The 25,596-nt window shown below is 45.7% G+C and overlaps 2 protein-coding genes across 3 annotated transcripts in view; one reads left to right on the top strand and one right to left on the bottom strand.

Annotated features, from left to right (window-relative positions):
• The window catches only part of nrxn2b (neurexin 2b), a 794,861-nt gene that overhangs the window by 105,025 nt on the left and 664,240 nt on the right, over window positions 1-25,596 (bottom strand). For both annotated transcript variants that reach the window (XM_061234183.1, XM_061234182.1), the window contains one exon: window positions 16,436-16,617. In XM_061234183.1, coding sequence (XP_061090167.1) covers window positions 16,436-16,617 — 182 coding nt within the window. The remainder of the gene's footprint in view (window positions 1-16,435; window positions 16,618-25,596) is intronic.
• LOC133123706 (uncharacterized) lies at window positions 1,902-4,107 on the top strand. Its single transcript, XM_061234184.1, has 2 exons — window positions 1,902-2,513; window positions 3,064-4,107. The coding sequence occupies exons 1-2, from the start codon at window positions 2,067-2,069 to the stop codon at window positions 3,844-3,846; spliced, it is 1,230 nt and encodes a 409-aa protein (XP_061090168.1). The 5' UTR covers window positions 1,902-2,066; the 3' UTR covers window positions 3,847-4,107.

Below are 25,596 nucleotides of genomic sequence, written 5' to 3' on the forward strand. Positions count from 1 at the left end.
CCCACGCTAACCCAACGACGGAATTTAGTGAGGGCTGAAGGCATCAGCGTGATTGTCCTTCTGGTGTTGCTGAAAGAATATTAATAGGGTTAAAAATGAGTGGCCCCTATGCGGAGAGTCTAGATCAGCCAATAAATAAACCACAATACAAAGACAGTAGTACCACTCTGCCTTCCGCTCTTTACTGGTCCGGGCTGACCAAGAATCTCCACAATAGGGCCAATACATTCACCTTCGTTTATCTGACTCCATTTGATTAATAATTTAGATTAGTTGTCCACATTTGGTGGATGTCTTATTGATAATTTTGACTTGATCGCTATAGGAATCCTGTACTGAGATTTACTCTCCGAACAATCCTCTGCTGGTACCGCCGCATGTCACATTGCGCGTTATGTGCACGGCTCACGAACTGACTAGCTATCTGTAGTCATCACAGAGGTCGCAGGAATAGCTACTCTCGGGTATATCTGTTTACAGCCTAGGGACCCAAGCAGACCAACATAGCTATGGCTGTGCTCGACATGAATGAACTACCACGCGGAGGCGAGGGATTTACCATCATAGGTCATCATGGGTGCTATACGCCGTGATATATTAAGCGTAAATATTCATCCTCCCTAGACCAGTTTGAGGGGGTAAACCAAGCATTCCCTGTATAACTTTGAGTGTCAGTAAGCGAAACCTACAGACACCCTGTACGTAGAAGTGACATGCACGGTGTGCAACGGGAGTCTGATTGCATCCTCCCAGATTGCTTAGTTTACTGTCCTTAAATCCAAAATCTGGCCTTTGATGTTAACCCTAAAAATGGGTCACCCATCTGGAATTTGGAGCCACGCCTCCCCAGGAAACGCAGGGGGGTTGAGGCACATGGCTTTCACTGGGGCAGAGCTCCACACAGTTTCTCCCTGGTTCCTGGTTGGTTATGATGTCCAGGGTTTGCTGTTGCAGAAATGAAACCATTGCACCAGTCACACTGAAACAATCAGAATAATACCAAACATGAATATTATCTAAACTGACTTTGTCATGAAACATCCAGTGCTGTACACATCATTTAGTGACTGAGCAAGAGGGAGATCTGAGAGGGAGGGAGTAAGAAAGGGGGGTCGAAGGGAATAATGGGCCCAACAGGCCGTGCCCTCTGAAACCTTCCCGTGCCGTAAAGGATGTTGCCCCCTGTCGTAACAAGTTTTACGGCTGGAGGCCTGAGTAAATCCTGGGACAAGAGAGCTTCTCAAGAAAACAGATGCCTGAGTCTTCCCCCACAAGCTCCTGCCCGTATGGGTGCGGAGATGGTGGGGGTTAATGGTGTATGCTCCTGGGGTTAAATTACTTTACAGCCACATATTTCCACAGTACCAGAGGAAGCCAGCAAGCTGACCAACGCCCTGAGTGACAATGCCAGGATTTTAATCATTTCCGCCTTACACATGCCAGCATTATATTTTTTGTTTTGATAAGAAAATAGCACCACATCCTGTCCCAGTGTCCCAGTGTGCAGATGACTGACTGCAGATGTGTACCATGACAACAAAAAACCACAGTAACGATACAGTGGGCTGCTTCAATTCAGGGGCATTGAGCTGGCAGACAGTTAGAGTAGGTGACAGATCATCAGAGGAGATTAAAAGTAAAATATCAAGACAGACTGTACTGGTCCTTCTTGAAACTCAATGTCAAGTTGGTCTATTTAATCCAGAACATCATTGTGGCGATTCAGATTACAGAGCTGCTGATGGAACCACTTTTCACCTGCCAATGTAACAAGTACAGGATCTGTTTTGTCATACAGGACAAGTGTGGTTGGAGGCATCTGAGGAGGAAGAGTCAGTCCCTTCTGAGACCAAAAATATGCCACACAAAACCAAAAAAACGTCTTCTGTGTGAGGGTGTGACCAAGCAGGTTCCTGTCTGTTCAGGCTCATGTTTCCACACACCGCCCACACAAAATAACAAAAAAGCCTGATAGGGTTGTTCCCATTTCCAAGCATTGAATAGGCAGACAGCTACTGCTACAGGACGCAGTTCATCAGCTATAAAGAGAAGATTAAAATACAAATATGGCGCTGAATTGGTCCTTCTTGAAACCCAATGTGAAGCTTGTCTATTTAGTCCAGAACATCACCGTGGCAATTGTGCTTCAGATTACAGAGCATCTGACGGAGCAATACTTTACTTGCCAATGTAACAAGTTCAGGATCTGTTTTGTCTGCATGTACTTCCTAGTACCAGCTGCTGCTTTCAATGCATTCGCCTGGTCCCTTCAGCTAAGCAACATCTTCCTGAAGAAATGCTGTGGAGGTGCTACTGCTACTGAAAATGCTGCTACCGCAGGCTGTCAGTGCCTGAGAACACTGTACCCAAGTTTATGCTGGATAGTGATTCTTCTGATTGATGGAAAGTACGCAGCCTGTGCACTGGACAAGAGATGCAGTGAAGTCAACAAAACAATGATCACTTTGAAGACAGATGACGAGGATATGGTGTACAACAGGATGCTATCCAAGGTATGTCTCAACAACAGCCCCTTTGCTTTATAGAAACTTAGAATCTTTGCACAGTTCAGAATTTCATTTTTTTTAACGTTTTTTTTTTTTAATGTTTGTTTTGACTAAGACCATCCCCATTTGTTCCCCTTGATATGAAATCAGAAAAAAAAAATTCTACAGCAGCTTGAAACCGTGATTCCGAGGCGCTCGAGGTGTTTGTTTGTGCGGCGATCTACTAACCCTGCCAAGTCCCTCCCTCTGGAGCAGCGAGCCAATTATTGCTGCTCCATGTGAGCCGGCCAAACTTGGCTTTTTGGCAGGACCGAGAATCGAACCCCGGTCCCCGGTGTGCAACTGCAGCAAACTGCAACCGCAAGTTTGCTGCGTCTTAGCCTTAGCCACCGCGGCTCTAATTGTAATTTTCTATGAACATCATACCTTCTGGAAAGAAAAAGGTGCCATAAAAAGGGCAATAGACTCCTGAATTAACCAATATATTTTTTGATGATACACGGGGCAGGTCTCACATTTATGATGATTTCCATCCTGATTCCTCCCTCTCACACAGATATGTGGATTTTCTGGGCTTTTGTGCTTAGTGGTGTGTTATTTCTTCTACCTGTGCTGGGATTGCCACCGGTCACCTGCAGATCGGTATAGGAAGATGTACAAGGCACAGCTGGATGAACACAGAGAGGAGTTCGCCAGGACGTATGCAAAGACACAGACAGAGAAGAGAGCAAACCGGTGCAAGGAAAAGCTCGGAGCTCAACCAGCATCTGAAGCTCAACCAGCATCTGCCGCTCAACCCGCATCTGCCGCTCAACCAGCATCTGGAGCTCAACCAGCATCTGCCGCTCAACCAGCATCTGAAGCTCAAGATAAAGATTCTGTACTTCTTCAAATAAAAATAATTGTGGACACTGTAGATAAGGAATTTAATTTATTTATTCAACCAGCATCTGCCGTTCAACCAGCATCTGCCGCTCAACCAGCATCTGAAGCTCAACCAGCATCTGGAGCTCAACCAGCATCTGCCGCTCAACCAGCATCTGAAGCTCAACCAGCATCTGGAGCTCAACCAGCATCTGAAGCTCAACCAGCATCTGAAGCTCAACCAGCATCTGGAGTTCAACCAGCATCTGCCGCTCAACCAGCATCTGCCGCTCAACCAGCATCTGCCGCTCAACCAGAACCAGGAGCTCAAGATGAAAATTCTGTACTTGAAAATGAAATTGTGGACCCTGCAGAAGAATTAATTCAACCAGAAACAGGAGCTGAACCAGAACCAGGAGCTGTACCTGAAATGGAAATGAGGACATTATTGATAAGTGATTTAATTTATCTATGACAAAATGAACAAGTCCCAACTTCAAAATGAAAGACAAGACTGTGCCTCCTTTCCTTTTGATCGATTTCCTCTATGTTTCCTTGCCTGTTCTCCAGGTAAAGCACAGGTAAAACAGCCAAGCACGGCACACAGATTTCAATATTATCTTATCTTTTTCAATGCTTTCTTCCTTGGCTCATGCCAAGCAAAACCTACAGTGCCCTCCATAATGTTTGGGACAAAGACCCGTCATTTATTTGCCTCTGTACTCCCAACCTGTCAATTTGATTTAAATAAATGTGCATTTAAATAAATATTATTCAGTCATTTCAATGTATTTTAAAACTTTAAAAACATTTTTTGGACCATGGGGGCAAAAAGATAAGTGTGGTTGGAGGTGTTGGAGGTACAGGAGGAGGAAGAGGAGCAGGAGCCAGTCCCCTCTGATACCAAAAAGCCACACGGAGCCACAAAAACAGCTTTTGTATGAGGGTATGACAGTCAAGCCTACCTGTCCAGCCTCTTCTGCCCAGTAAGCAAGATGGAATCTAGACCCCAGAGATGTTCACAAGTCACCAAATGTAAGTCCAAGTCAAGTCTCAAGTCTCTGAGTCAAGTCTCAGGTCTCTGAGCTAGAGTCCGAGTCAAATCTCAAATCTCAAATCACCAGAATGGTGCAGCCTAAACAACAGTATGGCTATAGAAATTCATCACGATTCTGATGTTAATCGAAGATATAGAAACCAGAAGTATAGAAGACATATTTTGTATATGACATGAAGTGTGTGACAACTAATGAAGCAGTATTATCATGGGCACACAAAAAGATAGTGGTTCTTTCCTTTATTTATTCATATATCAATGAAGTACCATGCCTGAGCCAACATTTTGGCGAAGCCTTTCTCGAGATGGCTGGGGAAAGGTTTGCCAAAACCTCAGGTCTGGTGTGGTAGATAATTGATGTATCAATAAATAAGATAAAATAAATAACCATTCTATTTTTTAAGAACTCTGTGTGACTCATGTGACATAATGTAAGCATTACCATGGGCTGCAATATAAGATGATGGTCAATAATAGGGGCCGGTTACATGAACTCATATTAAGATTAATCCTGGACTAAATGCAGCTTCGTATGGATAATCTCCAATTAAATTTAGTCTAGAACTAGGTTTAATCGGCATATGCGACTCAAGAATAATAATTTATATATTATATATATAATTTATTATAATAACTTTATTTGTAAACAAAGTTACAAAGTGTTGAAATTTGAATCACGTTGCAGTATTGGTTTATTAATATACTCTTACTTTTTAATTTGAAAATGAAAGATAAGCATTTACTTTAATCATTCAAGAAAATCAAATGAGGCTAGATATTGTTTATGCAAAAAATCGGGAGCTATGATTTTTGGGACTACATCTACATTATGCTGCATTATGCATAATCCTAAGGAATGCCATTGCACTATTGCATAGCGTATAGCGTAAAATAATTGCAAAACCGCATGCAACTACAGTATATGCCAAACTTGGGTCCAAGGGTATCTTTTAATGTTAACGTAAATTACAAACAAGCTCTCTCGAAAATACACTGCATATTTGTATGACACTGGAATAAGAGAACTCGCTGTCCTGCTTTCACATCAATCTTAAAAATAAAAGGTTTTTAAAATTGTGCAACCCTTGATCAGGCTCCAGATCAAAATTTTACTGAAAACGGCGCTGCTTGTGTGAACTCGGTTGACAATGAAAATGTACGGGGCTTTTCAAGCCAACCTGAAGAAGTTTGTTTTTAACGTAACTGTACCTTACGCTCGTGGCTCTCCAGCTTGCATAGAAAAACCATGTGAAATGCAAGCTAACATCGCTACAAGTTGGCACTCAAAAAATAAGAAAATATGCGCTTCAATTATGCTGATTAAACGGTGACGCGAACATTATACTGAGTCTGAAACGCGTCATTTAGTCAAAACAACAGTTAAACCAAGTTACGTTAGCGCAACAGTGAACAGCGGTGGCATCAGCTCCGGTGCTGCTAAACTGACTTAACGTATGAGTTTTACGTGGTTGCTCTCGCATCTTTTATTTCAATTCTGCACATTTTACTAGTTGGAATAATTTTGTTTGGCTCGATGGACCTGGATAATTTAAACTCAAAGGCCACAACATGCGGAGCTGTAATCTTAGCGAGCTATGCTGCAAGAAATACAGCGTAGGGTGTTGCAATGGTTGCAACTAAAAGGCACGCGGTGTGGCGTGTAAAACGACGTTTGGTGTGTTTTAACTAATGAATATCTTTCATATAATTGAAAAGATTACAGAGCAAAATTGAAAAATAATCACTGGCTATGACATTATTCACTTCGTCATTTTCACGATGCCATTTGGCAGACTCTTATTGTTCATACGTCCTTATTGACGAGTCCGAGTGGAGTCTGGAGTCGTGTATGTGAGGCTCAAGTGCGACTCGAGTCCCCATCTCTGGTACAGGCTGCTGTTTACCAATGAACTTTGTGAGTGTGTGTGTGTGTGTGTGTGTGAGAGAGCGAAAGACTGTGTGCACGTGGGCGTGCGCATGCTTGTGGTGTGTGTGAATGCGTGCACGTTCATGGGAGGAGCTAACCCCCAGAGTAAGAGCGCTTCACTAAACAATCGCATTAGGCTGGCCGATGCCTAATGATGCTGTAGCACTGGGGCGGTGGGAGCTCTGTGTTCTCACACACCTTCCCTCTGCAGTCCTCCAGCATCCCAGCCTGCTCTCTGCGAGGCTCCTCTGTGTGGGCGGATCTGTACGGGAGTCGGGAACCAATCCCCGCCTCCGAAATCCCAGCACTCTGAATCAACTCCACCCTCAACTCCGTCCTCTTAGAACCCGCAGAACCTCGCACACGTAAGGTGCGCCCGCTAGGACTGGTCGGGATGAATAAGAACAACGGATAAAGGAACCCGTTCTCAATAAGAACACACAGCGCCGACGTGGGGGCGTTCCTTCGCCTCTGGGAAAAGGATCCCCGCGCAGTCGTCAAAACAAAAGCGGCTTCGGATGCCGTTTGTCGAGAAATGCGGAAACAGCCGTGTTTCACCCTAGAGCATCCCCAAAGTTCCCTTTCTTACACTCGAGCTTTTGATTCTAAAAAGAAAAACAACGCCTTTAAACCACACTGCAAACTGCAGGCAATACTCATCAATAAGATTTACGCTGCTACATACTGTATGTTGCAGGACTCCCCCACCACCTCCCAAAAGTAGTTATTAAAATGAGCTTAAACAACATAATGGTGGTAAATTGGAAGTAGAATAAACTGGCTGGTCTGGGCAAGGCAGGATTGTGAGGTTAGCACGGTTTATCCTCCACTGACCACAGACGCATTAAATGTGTCCAACACACCCGTCCTGCATTAAACAGCTAAAACGGGAGTATATAAAATAATAAAACAGTATGCAAACCTCTCCCTGCCGATTCCCTAACTGGACCGAACACTGCCGCCTCCCTGCAGGTGTTAAGTACACAGGACGGCCTCACAGTCAGGGATGTACACTCAGAGTCAGGGAAGTACGCTCAGAGTCAGGGAAGTACGCTCAGAGTCTGAATGACACGCGCACGTACAGAGGACACTCAGGACACTCAGGACCAAGACCTTTTCAGCACGCCGCAGACCAATAACACGACGAGTGCTCTGTCAGGGCATTGGGTCCGCGGCGGCCGCTGGTCGCGTTATTAGCCTCGTGTGCGCTGAGAGGGTAAAGGTCGCGGTGGATCAGGCCGGTGGTGGGCACTGGAGGAAGCGGGGCTAGCGTGGACAAGGGGAGGGGAGGGCCGGGGGACGGAGAGCGTGTCTGGAGTGCTCAGCGGACGGCGGTAAAAGCTGGCACTTATTGTTAAGACCGTGTTCAAGTGTAGGAGGCTGATGAGTGCGTGTGAGTCTCGCTCCGCGCAGTCTGGGCCGCCGGGGTGTGATGGGTGCGTTTTCACACGGGAATGGACAGACACTCAGGTAGAGGCAGCAGTCAAATAGACATTATTACAGATCACACACATGCACACACACACACACATACATACATACATACATACACACACACGCACACATACATGCATACACACACACACCCGCACGCAGACACATACATGCACGCATGCACACATGCACGCACACACACACACACACACACAGACAGATCACACACACACATACACACACACGCATATATACATACATGCATACACACGCACAAACACATACATGCATACACACACACGCACACATACATGCATACACACACACACCCGCACGCAGACACACACATGCACGCATGCACACATGCTCCCACACACACACACACACACACACACACACACACAGACACATACATGCATACACACATGCATACACACACACGCACACACACATATACATGCATACACACATACAAACACAGACACACGCACACACACAAAAAAACACACACACATGCATACACACACACATACACACATGCATGTGTTTTGCTATTCATGGATTTGGCGTTTTTCACTTGTTGAGGAATATGTGCACTTGTAAATTGCTTTGAATTAAAACGACAAAAATGCGAAACGTACTGTAAAATGTAAAACTCTTGAGATTCCCACTGTATTTTATTTCACATATTTGCTTTATATTAATAATTTAATATTTCCATAAACTACATTATTTCTCTTTCTCCCCAGATCATTTACACTTCCTTAGACCTCGGAACCCCCCCGCCCGAAACGCAATACATTTTAAGCCGCAGAAAGCAAAATACGTGTTCTTCCAGGGTAAACTTTATAACGCGTACTGCAGCGCGTAGCAGAGGCCCTGGTCACAGCTGGGCCCAGGCTGGCAGTGGCGCGGTGTGTGTGGGTGATGGATCACTACCGCTTCACTGGGGTTCAGTCCAGAGAGCATACCGGGCTGTAGAATTTAATAACCAATGCTTTGTGAAATCACTACTTTTTTCTTCTTCTTTTTTTTTTACCAACCTTCAGCAGAAAAGAAACAATTATAGAATGATTCAAGAGATTCGATTCCATTTTTCGGTGAACGCCTCGCTCGCGGATTTAACATCGGAAACCATCGGGCGACACCCCGGCAAATCCTTGGACGCTTTTGATCGACAGCGTCCTGACTCGCCGGGGAAGGGTGGCCATGGGCGTGGCCAGGCAGCCCAGCAGCCGATTGGCCGCGATCTCAGCCCGCCGCAGAGCCGATTGGAGGAGAGAGAAGAACACGGCAGATACCGATACCTAACCCCAGCCGCCGCGCTCTGTAACAGCGCATCGATTCCCGGAGGCAAAACGCTCGATTCTACAGACAATGAGCCGGGTTCTGTTTCCACGGTGACCGGGTTTCCCCGCTGTTCCGCCTGGAGGAACACAAAAGGACTGAGAGGCTTCGTGTTTTCCCTCAGCTGCCCGGCCCTTTTCAGACTGTGGATACAACATAGTCATTCTTGTCATAAAAATGCATGGCCGTTGCGTCCTATCTATTTATACTGTATATAGCGTTCTGGGCAACAGACTGAGGTATGGAACATCCACTTCCTGTGCCTGGCGGTACATCACATCCTTTATGGATTTGACCTTGTAACCCGTGAGGTCGCGAGTTTAAGGCCGTGGAGAAAATGGGATTGAGTGAAGGACACAAACACAGCCATGTGCAGAGTGTGAATTGCCAAATGCCAATAATGTAATGTAATGTAATGAATGATTGGGTGAACTGTGATCTGGAGCGATGGGGGCGGGGGGGTGTGTGTGTGTGACCCATTGGACCCCCCCCCCCCCCCCCACCCCCAACATCATGTGACAGCGCCCAGGACTTTGACGAGCCTTCTTGCTCAGTGTCAGGAAATTAATTAAACCCTGCTCCCCAATGTGTCCCATGGTCCCAACTCAGGCGAGAGACTTAATCGATATGCAGGTGATCTGAGCCCCCCCCATGTCTCGATACCGCCGGCAACCGTCAACCCCCCCCCCGCCTCCCTGACCGCAGCCAATTCGTCAACTCCCTGTTTGAGTCGCGTCCCAGACTGGGACGGGGGGGGGCATGTGCAAGTGAAATATAAATAAGGCTGATCATTGACTGGAGGTGGGGTGGGGTGACAGATTAGGCATCTCTGTGACGGTTTAATCTGCGCCGGCCATCTCTCAGAGAGGAGAGAGGGGAAGAGAGCAGCACCTCCTGAATCTCTCAGAGAGGAGAGAGGAGAGGAGCAGCACCTCCTGAATCTCTCAGAGAGGAGAGAGGAGAGGAGCAGCACCTCCTGAATCTCTCAGGAAGACGGTGTCAGAGACGTGGAGACGGAAGGTGGCGCCCCTACCTGTCACTTTGAGGTACTGCATCTGCGCCCCTCCTCTCTCTCTCTCTCCCCCTCCCCTCTCTCTCTCTCTCTCTCTCCCTCTCTCTCTGTGTTTCTGTATTTCTCTTTTTCTCTCTCAAATTTACATTTGAATTGCTTCATTGGCATGAAATACAAATGTAGTTATTGGCAAATCTTTCTCTCTCTCTTTCTCCCTGTCTCTCCATCCTGTGAATTACACTCCATAACTTACCAATAATTAAAAGTCAGAAATAACACTTTTTCCCATCTACACAAAATACTTAAACTTGCATGGTGGAAAATGCAACATAAGTCTTCGGCAGTGTTAATGTTAACTATGATTGTTATTATTTTAACAAAAAGACGCAAATGAGTTCTGCCAGTTTGATGAAAGCGGTTGGGAGAGTCGCTGTGCTAAAATGTGTTTATGAGGACTTCCCTGGCTCACAGCACCAGGACAGATAAGCTCTGATGAATGCTGAGGATCTCTCTGAAGCGCATGGTTAGGTTTAGCTGCTCCTCACAAACAGAGCTTCCCCTGGGCCTCCACCCCACTGGGTCCACAGTGAGCTACAGACCCCATCTACAGACCCCATCTACAGACCCCATCTACAGACCCATCTACAGACCCCATCTACAGCCCCCATCTACAGACCTATCTACAGCCCCCATCAACAGACCCCATCTACAGACCCATCTACAGACCCATCTACAGCCCACATCTACAGACCCATCTACAGCCCTCATCTACAGACCCATCTACAGCCCACATCTACAGGCCCATCTACAGCCCCCATCTAAAGCCCCCATCTACAGACCCATCTACAGACCCATCTTCAGGCACTTATGTGTGGGGTTAAGTGGGGTTTAGGGACACGCAGCCCGTCCCCGGAGCATTTCGGGCGCCGTGATTAACGATCCGGACGGAGGATTCCCCACTAACGGAGAGAGACATTAGAGCCCTTTTTTCCTGTTAAATTCTTCAGTTTCATGACGTGAGGTCAGGACGAGCCGCAGTGCGGTGAGCCCAGGAAACCTGGCAGAACACAGGCAGACTACAGGCAGCTGTGCAAAAAACCCAAAGTATTTTAGTCTTACATATAATCCTATTAATATTTCTTTAAATCAGACAAACCAGGTGAGACAGTTTTGACTAATTTCACGATTTGCAAACGGACTAAGAAAATTCACTTGTCAAGCGAACAGTAACTTAAAAAACAAGTAAATATTTTCTACATGAGAGGGGAGAAAAAAGATTTCAAGTCAAAGTACAAGACTAAAACATGTTAGGACAGGGCTTTAATCCAGCAAGTTTTCTCAAGTGTTACGTACACCTGGAACTAGGGGCCCCTCGATGCCCAGAACCAATCAGAGAGAAGCCGGCAGTTAAGGCGGGGTTAATTAGACCGCTGTATACTGTGGGCCACTTCCTGTCAGGATGTCAGTGATTGACAGGTGAAGGGTTTTCCCTGTTAGCAGGGCCAGGGGCGGGGGCCAGCGACCCCGTGACCCCGGGGCCCGGGACACGACGGAGCCCCAGGTGCACCCGTTTAATCAGCCGTGATAGACAGTCATGAGATCACGCTGCAACAGGAGGCTCATTCGCTGCTCTGTCATTCTGACCAGTGCAGCGTGGCTGGGGTGGGAAACAGATCCGCAAGTAAACTGTAAGTCTCATTACACACACGCTCACTCACTCACTCACTCACACACTCACCCTCTCACTCACTCACTCACACACTCACTCACTCACTCACACACACTCACTCGCTCACTCACTCACTCACACACTCACCCTCTCACTCACTCACACACTCACTCACTCACACTCACTCACACACTCACACTCACTCACACACTCACTCACTCACTCACTCACTCACTCACACACACACTCACTCACTCACTCACACACTCACTCACACACTCACACACTCACTCACTCACTCATACACACACACTCACTCACTCACACACTCACTCACTCACTCACTCACACACTCACACACTCTCACTCACTCACTCACTCACACACACACACACACACTCACTCACTCACTCACTCACTCACTCACCCACTCACACTCACTCACTCACTCACTCACACTCACATTCACTCACACTACTCATACACTCACACACTCACTCACTCACTCACTCACACTCACTCACACTCACTCATACACTCACTCACTCACTCACACACTCACACACTCACTCACTCACTCACACACATAACATTGACATTAAAGGGGTAGGAGTACATAAGTGTTACTTCTTCCTACTCCTTTTAACACATCTACGTAGGTTTAAGCTTAAGGTCTGGTGGAGGGAATTTTTATATTTTGTCATTCTTCTGTTTTTAAATACTGTTTCTGTTTTGTTACTATTTTACATTTTCAAAATAAAGATTGACATTTTCAACATTCACTCACTCACGCACACAATCAAAAAACAATAATAAATTCACAGCTGTACTTCCACGAACAGCACACATCAAAGGAAGGATCAGCCACAGCTTTATCATCTCATTCGCCTGGCTTTGTTTATGGACAGAACCAACCAGAATCAACAAGTTAATAAACGGCAGCAACACAATGAAAAATGGAGCAATTACACCGCCGACAGCAGCAGGTTCTGTGTTGATTTAGGGAAGGAAGGAGCGTGTCGGTTTGAGTCACTTCACTGCAGAAATAGATCGTGATCACACGACCTGTTGCTCTGTAATCAACAGGGCCCCCATGCATTGTGAAGGCACAGAGCTAGTGTTCCTGCAGATTCTCTCATCGCTATAGCAACAGAGTGCCCCTGCTGGGATCACCTGGCTACAGTGCATTATGATGCAACAAAGATCACGGAACAGAGAGCTCCACCAAAGGATACAGAACAATGATAGATTCTGCTCTCCCTGAAATGGGAATCACACCATATGTCTATTTATCCCAGTGCCAGTCAATTTAAGCTCAGCTACCAGGTAGCAAAAAAAGTTTAAACTTTGCGCTGTACTTAACTGTGAAAACAGGATATATGGACAAGGCAATTTTTTTCCTCTATCAAGTTCTAATGTATGTATTATGGTAAATGACCAAACTTTAGTTAGCCGTCTAGCTTGCTGAACATAAACAAACCAAACCTCAATATCTTAGCTGCAATTTTCCATTTTCATGGTGCCAAGCTTGTATAAACACCCACCACTCTAAAGGCTGGTGTTTCATTGACTGTTTAATTTGGGTCAGTCTTTCCCTAGTTTCACTCTAGTGCCAGCAAAGCGATACTTCATTTCTGATTCCATTTTATGCCGCAAATTACTTGTCTACGGCCGCTAAAAGCAAATGTGCAAAGTGCATGCGCTATAATCCAATTCCTCACACATAATATAGGGATTGATGGCTTATACAGTATATTGGTCCATGACAGAAATGGCCATTAAAAGTGAATGGGGCATTCTGTAAAGACTGGAGTCTTTTTCCATCAATGTGTTCTTTGGTGATGTCACGGTAATGCTATCACCATGGCAACGGAATGCTGCCGCTGTGGTCACCTGGCTACCAAGCATTGTGATGTAACAAAGGTTATAGAAGATCAATGGCCATGCAACTTAGCTTGGAGTTGCTTCCTGGATGTCTATTTGGTTGAAGCACATAGACAAGGCATTAAATTATGCAATTTCTCAGCTACAAAAACTAATGACAAATAAAATGCAGCCAAGGAACGGCATGTGGACTGCTGTACAGCCTTAGTGAGTTACCACATCGCCCCTCTCTCCCTCCCTCCTCTCTGAACCCGGCTCCAGTGCACTTACAGTACAGAACCTCAGGGCTTTGGCCACTGCACACGCTGGGGTCAGCTGTGACTGGCCTTCAGAGACACGCGGGGGAGGGGTGGGGGCGAGGGCAGGGAAGGCCGCCCCATCTCTATTTGAACTCAACAGAGACACGACAAGGTCCCCAGAGGGGAAGGGACAGTCTTCAGCGTAAAGGCCAGCCCACACCAAGAACGATAAAAATGATAAAAACTAGAACTATAACGATAATGATAAATATTTAGTTTTAAAAATCGCTGAAAATCACGTGGGTGGCAAAGTCCGCAGCACGACTATGACGACAACGACGGTGACGAATGATACCGTCAGATCCCCTCCAGAGCGCTTTCATCCAGCTGCATTAACGACAGCCAATCAAAATGCATCAAAATGTACAGGTCGTCCCATAACTGTGGATGCTCACATAATTATAATTGTAGTTTATAGTTATAGTTCCGGGTGCGGCCTCAACTCTAAGTAAGGAAGTTGAACGGGCGCACGCATGCGGGGGTGGGGGGGGGTTTACACTGTAATTTCAGCCAGAGAGAAAGTGTTAACGCAGCAAAATCGGCCCGCTCACCGTCTGCCTGAGCAGCTGCCATTACACCATTATACTCACCAACCTGGGGAACAGACTCTCCGCTCAGAGTTAAGAGAACAATTACCTCAACGGCTGGTGATAAAGCGCGTTTGTGCCCGGAATCTAATTGCATGTTCAGTGTCAGGGGTCCACGAACGATCCTCAAGCCAGATTAATACTTTTTCTTTGTTCCCACATTGTTGTAATTGCCCAAATAAAGTGCAGAGAGTTATGACTATTATTATTTTTCTTCATTCTCCAGCACGCTGCAATGTGAATTTGTGAAATATGCAAATATGGTACTCCAGAAACAGCACATTCCGCTCCTTATGTTGCACTGCTGTAATTGATTGGGTCCATTGCACTGTGATGTAATAAAGCCAGCAGAACATTGATACCGTCGCTGCAGTTGTCAGGTTCTGTTGTATTCTGATGCAACAAAGCAGGTGGAACTTCCATACCACAGTAGCAGTTGTCAGGGTCTGTTGCATTGTGATGCAGCAAAGCAGCTGTAACTTTCATATAGCTCCATTAGCAGTCTATCATTACTGTAATAAGAGACATCAGAGTTCCATATGTGCACTTAAAACACTAGCCCCAGTAGCAAGACAATGCTCAAATAGAACTTTACAAAGTTACAGCAATATATCTAGCCAGCTACATGTGAAGTGATGTATCTAGTGTTAGTCAAGATGGCCACCTCCAATCACATCAAAAGTACAGCTATCAATTGGAGCCAGAGCAACAATCCTTGCTAATTTATTACAAATGTTGTCTTGGTAATGTACGCCAAATAACAACAGCACTGTGTTGAGTGCTATCTTTACTAGCAGGTGCTGCCTTTGTTGTAGTTCTAACAACAATGATTACAGTAAACATAAAAATGCAGACTAATACCTGCTGCTTCATAAGTCAATCACAATTAAGTTAATGCTTAAAACTGCTGGCTGGCTAGAGATGCTGTTGTTATTGTCACCTAGTTAGGTGAATGGCCTTTACATACTGCCACATATGGTCATATGACCATAGTATGTGTCTTTGGGGACCATTCTTTGATGGTAGTTAAGTGCCCAAAAGGCATGACACATCACCACTCATCCAGAAAACTCAGGAATTATTGGCTCCCTTCCTCTATGACCTCTGGTAGATTTCTTTTCTTTTCTACCCAGACTATATGATGCAAGCAGAATGCTCTGTGATGTCACAGTGGCACTGGGTGTTTTCCTGCCACTATAGTAACACAAGTTCACTGTTGGGTAAGTGCCTTAAGGCTGGTTTATAGATTAGTGATGTATGATTGGAACCATGGATATCGCTACATTGTCACCAACATTCCAATATCGCTGGAATTTGATTTTGACGCTGTCGCTCATAAAGTGCATGAACACATAAATGATGAGAACGCATCTCAGAAGTCATTTTCACGCTCAAGACATGGAAGCTAGTTGATGCTGCTCAGTGAAAGATAATTACAGGTGAGAATATTCTATAATAAGGTTGTCATGGCAACTGAGACAGCGATGGGGTCAAAGTTCAGTACAATTTAAATCTCAGCGACAGGCATAACAATGGGAGTGACGATATCAAATCGTCCCTGTAGTATCAACCAAAAGTCATTGCAATAGACAATCAAATGTGATAATTGGCAGGGGCAAGGATCATACATTGCATAACTATAAACTCCACTTTTTACCCAGAGTTATTGAGCACGTAATGCAATCAGAAGCTTCCGATGCTCTGTGATGTCACAGTATAACTGGGTGTTCTCTTGTCCCTAAGGTCACTAGTGTGTCAGAGCCTTGCATCAACCGCCATCTTTACCACTTTCTCCAGCATTACCCCAACCCCCTCCCCTCAATGTCAGACCCCCCTCCAGGTCCTTACTATGTGCAGCTGCAGGTAGTCTCCCAGTCCCGTCGCGCTCTCCACCCGCACTAAGATGGCCTCCCGTAGCTGTGTGCTGAACCCCACCGCCAGCCGGTCTGCCCGTGTGCTCGGCCGGTCGTTGGGGGGCCAGGTGTACGTGATGAGGGCTCCTCCCTTTCCGAAAATGTAGGTGGTCCCAGCTGTCAATCACAGGAGAGAGAGAGAGGGAAGGGTGTTAGGAAAGGTGGCCGCTTTTTCTCTCCAGGGAAGAAGAAGGAACACAACCTTGTTGGAAAAAGTTAAACAAGACCAGTGCATGTCATTAACCCCTTGAAGAGCAGGTTTTGGGAATGTTTTGTTTCAAAGATCTAAGGCAGTGTTCTAGAACACCATTGATTTCCATCACCAGTAGTGATTGCTACATCAGCATTAGAATGTTAATTTGAGGACATTCTAATCGCATCGCACATCAAAAGGTTAAATAATGCATGTCTTGTAATACCACATAAAGTGACAATGGAGGTACATTTCTGTTCTTCAAGGATCCAAACTGTACCCTAAAGGTACAGAAATGTACACACACATACATATGAATCACATATTGCTGGCTAAGGGTACAATTTTATGTAACTATAGGGTACCACCCCAGTGACAAGCATTTGTACCTTTTAGCCACTTTTTGTACCTTTATTTCTGAGAGCCTGTCTTGTTATACCACAGACACTGATAGAGCAAAACCACATAAACAGATTAAAGAGGCGGGGAACCTCATCAGTGTTGAATATTTCACCACACATTGAGCAATGGTATAATTACTCCAGTCACATAAAACTATCATGTTTCCCAACCCCAGAGAAACGCACGAGTGGACCCACAGTATCTAACACACTCAGAGAGGAATGGTGTTAATTCAATCCTTCTCTTCCTGCTGGAAAACTCATCTTTATGTCTCCCGCTGCTGTTTTTCATCTTACTATTTTTACGCTCATAGATTATCAGGCTCGGCAGGAAGGAGGTGAGGCATATGTTGAGTGTGTGTGCTTCTGTGTGTGTGTGGGTGTGTGTGTGCCTCTGTGTCTGTCTGTGCATGCGTGTGTGTTAGTGTGTGCTTTTGTGTTTGTGTGTGTGTGCCACTGTGCCTGTGGATGCGTGTGTGGCTGCATGCTTGTTTGTGTGTATGTGTGTGTATATATATATGTGAGTGCATCCATGTTTGTGTGTGTCTCTGTGCGTGTCAGTGCATGTGTGTGTGTGAGCATGTGCACACACAATGGGGGTTGCTCATGTCAAAATAATGACACTTTTAAGCATCAGATTCTATAGACCCATAGTCACATTTTATACATTAAATTACTGTACACAGCTGTCTAGTGATAAAGTGGAGTGGAGTGAGTCACACTGTACCAACGCCTGCATTTAAAATACAATTACAAAGGGTAAGGCCAAGCTGGCAAAGATACAAATGCTGATGTCATTTCGATCCACAGGTGCATTGTGTGGGATCACCGGCTTTGCTCTGCCCGATGTGATGGATTCAGCCCTGCTTTATTCTCAGTCAGCGTTCTAGAATTCTGCCACTTTCACTCACCAGCAGTGACTGTGACATCAGCATCAGAATGATGATGATGATGAGAACACTCTCATCACATGTTTGTGACCTCACACAACGTAAAGGGTTAAAAAGGTTTCCAGATCGAGAGGAGAGTAGAAAATCGAACAGAACGGAAACCCGAAAGACAAGAAGGTGCCTCTCTAAAAGCCGTGGATGGTCTTAAGAGAGAGGGAATCGATCACAACAAAAACCCGAAACCCATCTCCTCTCCCCCCACCCTCCAACCCCCCCCCCGAGCCTGGAAGGACATCCGACTCCAGCAAGAATACTTTGGACGCCTCAAACACTCACCAAGCCAATCAATCAGTCAGATAGAGCTCCTCACAGCTCTTTTAACAAAGGAGTCCATTACGCGATTGAGCCAGTCCCTGGTTTGACTCCTGCCCATCACAGTGATGCAGTTCTGTGTCTCATATTTCTGGGGAGAACATGCTACAGCCCTAAATGGTAAATGGTCGGCATTTATATAGCGCCTTTATCCAAAGCACTGTACAATTGATGGTTTTCATTCACCCAGTCATACACACACTCACACACCAACGGCGATTGGCTGCCATGCAAGGCGCCGACCAGCTCGTCAGGAGCATTTGGGGGTTAGGTGTCTTGCTCAGGGACACTTCGACACAGCCCAGGCGGGGGATCGAACCGGCAACCCTCCGACTGCCAGACGACCGCTCTTACTGCCTGAGCCATGTCGCCCCTAGACCGCGAACTTCCTCCTGATCACCTGTACGTACAACACAGAGAGATATGAGCCAGGCTGCATGAGACAGCCTGCAGCCTTGAGGATAAAAGCGTCAGATAAATACGGATTTATACCCGATATGACAGCAGGTGACACTCTGTCTACTTAAAAACACACAAGGGTCGAGCAGGTCAAACCTTGGCTTGAAAAGTGCCGGCCAAACTTTAATGAATCGCAGCTGTGCTCCTGTTTCACTGCGATCAAGGTCTGCACCACATCTCAGCGATAAGTTAACCCTCTTAACATCTCACCTTCTCACCTGTACGTCTAAAGGGTGAGCTGATAGTCTGACTCACCAAAGCTCCTATAGATTCCCCTGCCTGTTACCTCACTGACAGGCAGTCCAAAGCGCACAACTTAAAGAAGCACTCAAATAGGGTTCTTTGGCTCGTCTCCATAGAGGAACCATTTCTAGTTCTTTAAGGAACCCTCTGCCATTGGTGTGAGGTGTGAATGTTCACAGGCAAGGAACCCTTGAACTAAACATGGTTCTCCTATGGAATCACATGGTGCCTTTTGGAACAATTTTTTCTGAGATTGTAGGCAGCCCCGTTTTATTTGAACAAATGAAATGAAATGAATGAAGAATGAATGAGATTAATGAATACAGTACATGCTGTTACAGTAGTGGAAATGACAGTGACCTTTCAAAAGTATGCAACAGAAGAGCTTTGAACTAAAACTTTTTTTAGATTTTTTTTTCCACCATAATGAATAAAACGCCTTTCCCTACTACACCATCACTAGTGGAAAATGGCTACCAGGTGTCCGATTAGCACTTAAATTCACCATGCATAGTGTCAGGATTACTTAGTCCAGCCATTACTCACTGTACTATACATCGTGGTGAGAGAGTGGCATATGCATACAGGCAACTACAGCACAGTTATTTGCTGTAACTTAGTTTTGCTCATCATGTTTGCGATCATATCTGGGTTAAATGCGTAATTGTTTTGGATTCAAATACTTATCTGTGCTCGATTGATCTTGCCTGGTACAACTGAGCCAACTGAGAGGACCAAACAAGGAGGGGGTTGCACTTTCTGAGAGTATTTCAGAAGATATAATACAGCAGACAAGCTCAGTGTAGCGTAGAAAGGCATTTGACCCTGGTTATTACTACATTTTATGAAGTTACCAAGTGTCTTAATTACCATTAGCACATTAGAACAGTTTGCTCAAAGACATTCGGGGGCGACATGGCTCAGGCCGTAAGAGCAGTCGTCTGGCAGTCGGAGGGTTGCCAGTTCGATCCCCCGCCCGGGCTGTGTCAAAGTGTCCCTGAGCAAGACACCTAACCCCCAAATGCTCCTGATGAGCAGGTCGGTGTGTGAGTGTGTGTATGAATGGGTGAATGAGAAGCATCAATTGCACAGCGCTTTGGATAAAGGCGCTATATAAATGCCAACCAAGGATGATTTTTAAAAATAAATCATTTTTAGGCCTTCAGCTCTGTCATGTGACCACACGCTCTCGAACAGAACACATCCCCACGGCTCAGGAATTCCGGGCCCCGTGGGATTCCAGCTGGGTGCAAGCACCTGATTCTAAACATTCCACTAACAGACATATTCACAGCCTTCGAGTCCACTTATAACCCTCGAAGGCTGTGAATATGTTAGAGTTTTTTTTTCAATATTTCGTTTTTCAAAATTCTAAGTCCACTGCTTTCAGTCATCAGTAGTGATTGTTACATCAGCATTAGAATGCATTCGATCACACATTTGTGATCTCACACCATGCCAGTGCTGAGACTGTGGCCAGTAGCGCAATGAGATGCCCATTGATCTGTATGCCAAAACCAAATATGAACGGTCCTCCTCAGACTCCACTCTGCGAGCATGGCTGTGGGTGTGAAAAGAAGCCGGCTGGAGACACCGCCTGTTTCGGAGGAGAACCGAGGACGTCTGCACTCCCCAGAACCAGCAGTGGCTCGTCACAGCTAAACATGACATTCAAAATGAGGGTGGGAATTAGCCATGATTGGCCCCAAGCCGTGCGCCAATATTTATATTTTTTAAAATATCATAATAAATGAACAACGCGCAGCCCATTATCCTCTCATTAATGGATATTTAAACATCGCTGACAAAGTGGCGTGATGTCACTGAGTTGGGCTCGGCCGGCGGCTGCCACGGTTACCACCTGCTGCTGCCCGGTAAACGAGGAGACAAAAGGGGGCGACGGGAATCTAATTACTTCACTTGGCACGCCGTCTCCGCGCGGTCCCGTTCGGCCGGGCGGCCGTGAACACCTGGTCCCCCGGAAAAACCCGTCGACTTGTCTCAGAGCCGTCGTGCTCTCTGCCAAAAGCCTCGCTTTCGTGGACCGACGCCACCTGTGAACGTCCGGCTCGTTTCGAGAGGAACGCGGCGGGAGAAACCGCGCGATGTTCACCCGGGACAGATATTCCGCTCCCGGGACATATGCACCAGAATGTTAGGTGAATGTTTTAAAACAGACGCAGCCACGAAAAACACGAGCTGCTGTTGTTGTTGTTTCAGGACTTAGCGTACCGGTCAAATTGAACTGCATATTCAATTCAATGCTCAATAAGTGCCATTGGCCAAGGACAGTGGTCACAGACTGGTGTCAAATACGTCACTGCTTTGGATTCCAACACTTTTCTGTGCTCCGTCGATCTTGTCTGGTGCAATTGAGCCAACCAAGAGGACCAGAGGGCACACGGTTTGCACTTTTTGAGAGTATTTCATAGGTTCCAGTACACCAGACAGGTTCAGAAAAGCGTAGAAACGTATTGGGAGTCCAAAACAGTTTCGTATTTGACCCAGGTCTGGTCGGGTAAGGGAGGAACTATTTTGGGGTTACAGTCTGACGGTTGACAATGGCAGAGCTCCACTGAAAGCTTTACATTGTTATGACTCGATCCAAAGCTACATGGTTGCTTGGTTACGGCACTGAGACACTCTTGCTTTACAATTTAAAGATCAAAGGTAACCGTAACCGAGAGTGTTAACCGAGAGTGACTCAAATCAAGCGATATGTTCCTTTTGCCTCGTAAAAAATTAAAAAGGAATGGGTGGAGCGATTCTGGGCTTATCCCCTGCCAAAAAGGACATAAATATTTACTGTTTTCTCCCAATTAACAAGGATCTGATCGATAAGGCGATCAATTTCACCTGGAAAGAAAGGGAGATGGGTGATTCATCAAACGGTGGGGCTATAGGGCTCGATCCATCTCTTCGTTCGTGGGCACGGATTTGATCTAATCTGCGGGAAATAACATTGTAGTTTTTTTTTTTAAACGTGCGCCCAGGCAGAGCAAATGTACATCGATTACTATTACTTTGGTTTTTGACAGGCGGGGGGGATGCAGCGATGGATAACGAATCATTTGCTCAGGCATTTGAATGGCTAATTTATTTCTGCTAAATAATACCCAGGCAGTGCACGGTATGTAGGGAGTGGAGTGACTTCGGCTAAAGTGACGAAGCTTAGACAGCTATAAATTCAATCCAATTTTATTTGTATAGCGCTTTTCACAGCAGACTGTGGCCAACGTCGCTTTACAGAGTAACAGACGGGAAGAGAAAATACCAGCCCTAAGCCCACAAATAGCATATGAGCTAAACAGCTCCCTTACGTGGAGTCCACGATGTCCAGACTCATTTCCACTCGCTTTGCGATTCCTATTTACATCTGCCGCGCATGTGTGGCTAATATCACCAACGATTTGCAGTGCGGGCGTAACGGAAAGCACCAAGCCGTGTATTAATTCCGTTAAGGCTAGTGCTCATAGCAGCGGAATTCAAGTACCAGTAACTCCGCACACGGCCGGTTGCGTTATTGGTGCGAATAAACCGACAGAATGCAATTTGCCGTGCTCGAAATGACCGGCGGGCTCCTCGCGAATGAACTCACACGCCGGGAAAAAGTGGGAAAAAAAGAAAACGGCTTATTTGAATTTCACTGACTGCTCCTGTCAGTGCGGTCACGGTCCACTGCAGTGGTGATCAGACCGTTCTGCTTCCTCCTGCGTCTGACGGATAACTCTCCTCCAAAACAGTGCGTCGAGATCTAATTCTGCTCCCCCGCGTCAGTCGAACAAACCCGCGGAGCTGTAAACATCACGAGATCATTACTACCCCGAGCACGCGAAATACGCGAGAGTCGACTGAGGAGAGTGATGTCATGTCACCTCAAAGAGTCTGGACAAGGGGCAGATTTGTCTAACTAACAGCGCCTCGTCTCAAGAGTTCATTTTATTTTATACATCTGCGAAGGTAGAACGGTTCAATCCCTGCTTACTAAACAAGCGTAACAGCTGCAGTATACAGTCAGATAACAGAAACAGGTCCGATAAAGAGCTTCTGTCACGGCGGACAATGATGACTGAGATGCCGCGGTGGATAAGTCGATATGCGAGTCACTCCGGATAAGAGCGTCTGCTAAATGCTCGAAATGTAATGTAATGTCACAAGATCCAAATCAGCGCTCCACAGATAGAATACCTTCCAGGAGTGGGAAATACATTGTAATATACAGTGGCTTCAGAAAGTAGGCCTATTCCCCCTTCACTTTTTGCACAATGTAGTGTGTTGTAGATTTAATTTTAAATAGATAAAATGGTATTCATGCCCATAAATTATTTTATTTTTTTGCAAATTGATTAAAAATCTAAAACTGAACTGAAATCTCCCATTTACATAAGTATTCGGACGCTTTGCTGTGGGCACACCAAATTGTGCACAGGTGCACCCTGCTTGCTTCAATTATCCGTGCAGGACTTGAACTTGATTGGAGTCCACCTGTGGAAAGTTGAATTGAAAGTGTGCAAAAAGTGAAGGTGTCTGAATAAATAGTAAAGGGTTGGCATTTATAGAGCGCCTTTATCCAAAGCGCTGCGCAATTGATGCTTCTCATTCACCCATTCACACACAAGCACAAGGCACCAACCACCTTCTGAAGCCTCTGTATGTGGTACAGTGCTGTCAGTGCGGACAATGACCCTATTGGATAGAGGGGGAGTGTTAGAGCTTCCTGCTGGTGATTTGGAAGAATTATGCACTCGGAAGAGTTCTGAGCCAAAACCGATAAGAGAGAAGATACATCTTCCCTTGCCTAAAGCGAATGTTAAATCCATACAGCGTGACTCATAATAACCGGAACAATAATGGGTGATATTTCACAGTTAAAAAAAATAAAAAGAAAAGATAATTTATTTTAGAATTGTGGAAAAAGAAATCATTTTCTCAAGTAATTCGTTTTAATAATACTTTTTGGAATCGCTGACAAAAAGAATGCACGATTCTTTTATGTTTTCAAATAACAGTGTTCCAAATGAATGTGTTTTTTCATGATTAATAGGTTTAACTGAAGATAATTTAAAAAAAATAGTTTCCATTGATTTTGGTAACCATCCAATATGCCTAAATTTTTTATTTGGAGACTAAAGTGACTGAGCCCCCGCTTGTCTTACTGCACTATTTCTGGGAGAGAAAAAAAAGTCAAAGCGGAAAAAGAAAATCAGGTGAGCAGTTGGCCTGGAGACGAAAATTAACACAAATGTCCTGCTTTTCCACGCGACTGGAAGCGCCATCTGGAGTTATCGGGCCGCGCGAGCGCAGCGGAAGCCGCCCGTCTCCAGGGGGATATGAAATGGGTTCTGGGTTCCATCCGGGAGCCACCAAAACCACCTTGCGCGCAGCATAACAACTATAAAGCCATTTTATAGTGCCTCGATAAAAAAAAACTTTAAATGTAACCTGAAAAAATATATATTTTCGCCCGATAATAAACCTGTAGCTAGTACCCGGCTGTGCGTCACCCCAGCAGTCGGTGTGTACGTTCTCCCGTAGGAGATCTTCACTCGGCTACATCTGCTCTACCTGGCTTCCTGCGCCGCGGCTGAGATGTGTACAACTCCCTCCCGCTCCTTCGAGAGCTCAAGCGCACCGAACGGAAAGCCGCGCACTCTCCGTGGCACTGTATTCCCAAACGCAATTCTACATTATTTATTTGAGAAACGGAAAGGTATATAAAAACGGAGTTATCCACTCCCCTGTGAAGTCATTACAGTGTGCACTAATAACAGGGTCGGGCGGGTTTTATCTGCCACGGAAAATCCAACGGTGCCCTGGCAGTGACGGTTGAGCGAATAAGTGGCCGCGGGAAGCATTATCGTTAACGGAAAAAATATTATTTTTTACCGGCTGAAAACGGAAAGCAGTCCCCGGGGAATTCGCTGTTTGTCCACTGAACGAGAGGGATGGCATTGGCCTGAGTCTCTAAACTGTATAAATCACATTAAAAGGCAACTCGTACATTCACCCTACAGCTGTTTACTGCACAGACCAGAGATGCTTCACTTTTCACAGTGCGCTAACCGCGATTTGGTGTGGGGGATTATCCACTCTTATTAGCGGCTAAGCGGTCTCCATCTTCTCGTATATTCCTCCATGCGGAGTGCGGCCACCGCTTTTCACGGCGGATGCTGATCTGTGGCTGAGTACACTCTAACGTTAGCAGGGACCCTTGAACAAAGCAGCGTTTTACAATTGTAAACCAAACCACTCGGGGGAGAGATGGATGTGAGGGTGTTGTTGTGTAGCAAGCAAAGCTGAGTCAGATAGGGAACAGTGTAAACGCCTGTGTGGAGACTGGTATATAAACAAGTGCGATACCTGTAGCGTAGTGGCTCCAGGGGGGATTGTCCCTTAGTCTAAAACCGTAAGGTGCTTTGGATAAAAGTGTTAGCTAATATAGAGCGTATATGTATAGACTGACTGATGCACAGGGAATATGTATAGAGTGTAGAGGCAGGTATAGACGTTTGTATCGAAGCTGGATAAATTACCTGGC

The sequence above is a fragment of the Conger conger genome, chromosome 3 (assembly GCF_963514075.1).
Source record: "Conger conger chromosome 3, fConCon1.1, whole genome shotgun sequence".
Lineage (NCBI taxonomy): Eukaryota > Metazoa > Chordata > Actinopteri > Anguilliformes > Congridae > Conger > Conger conger.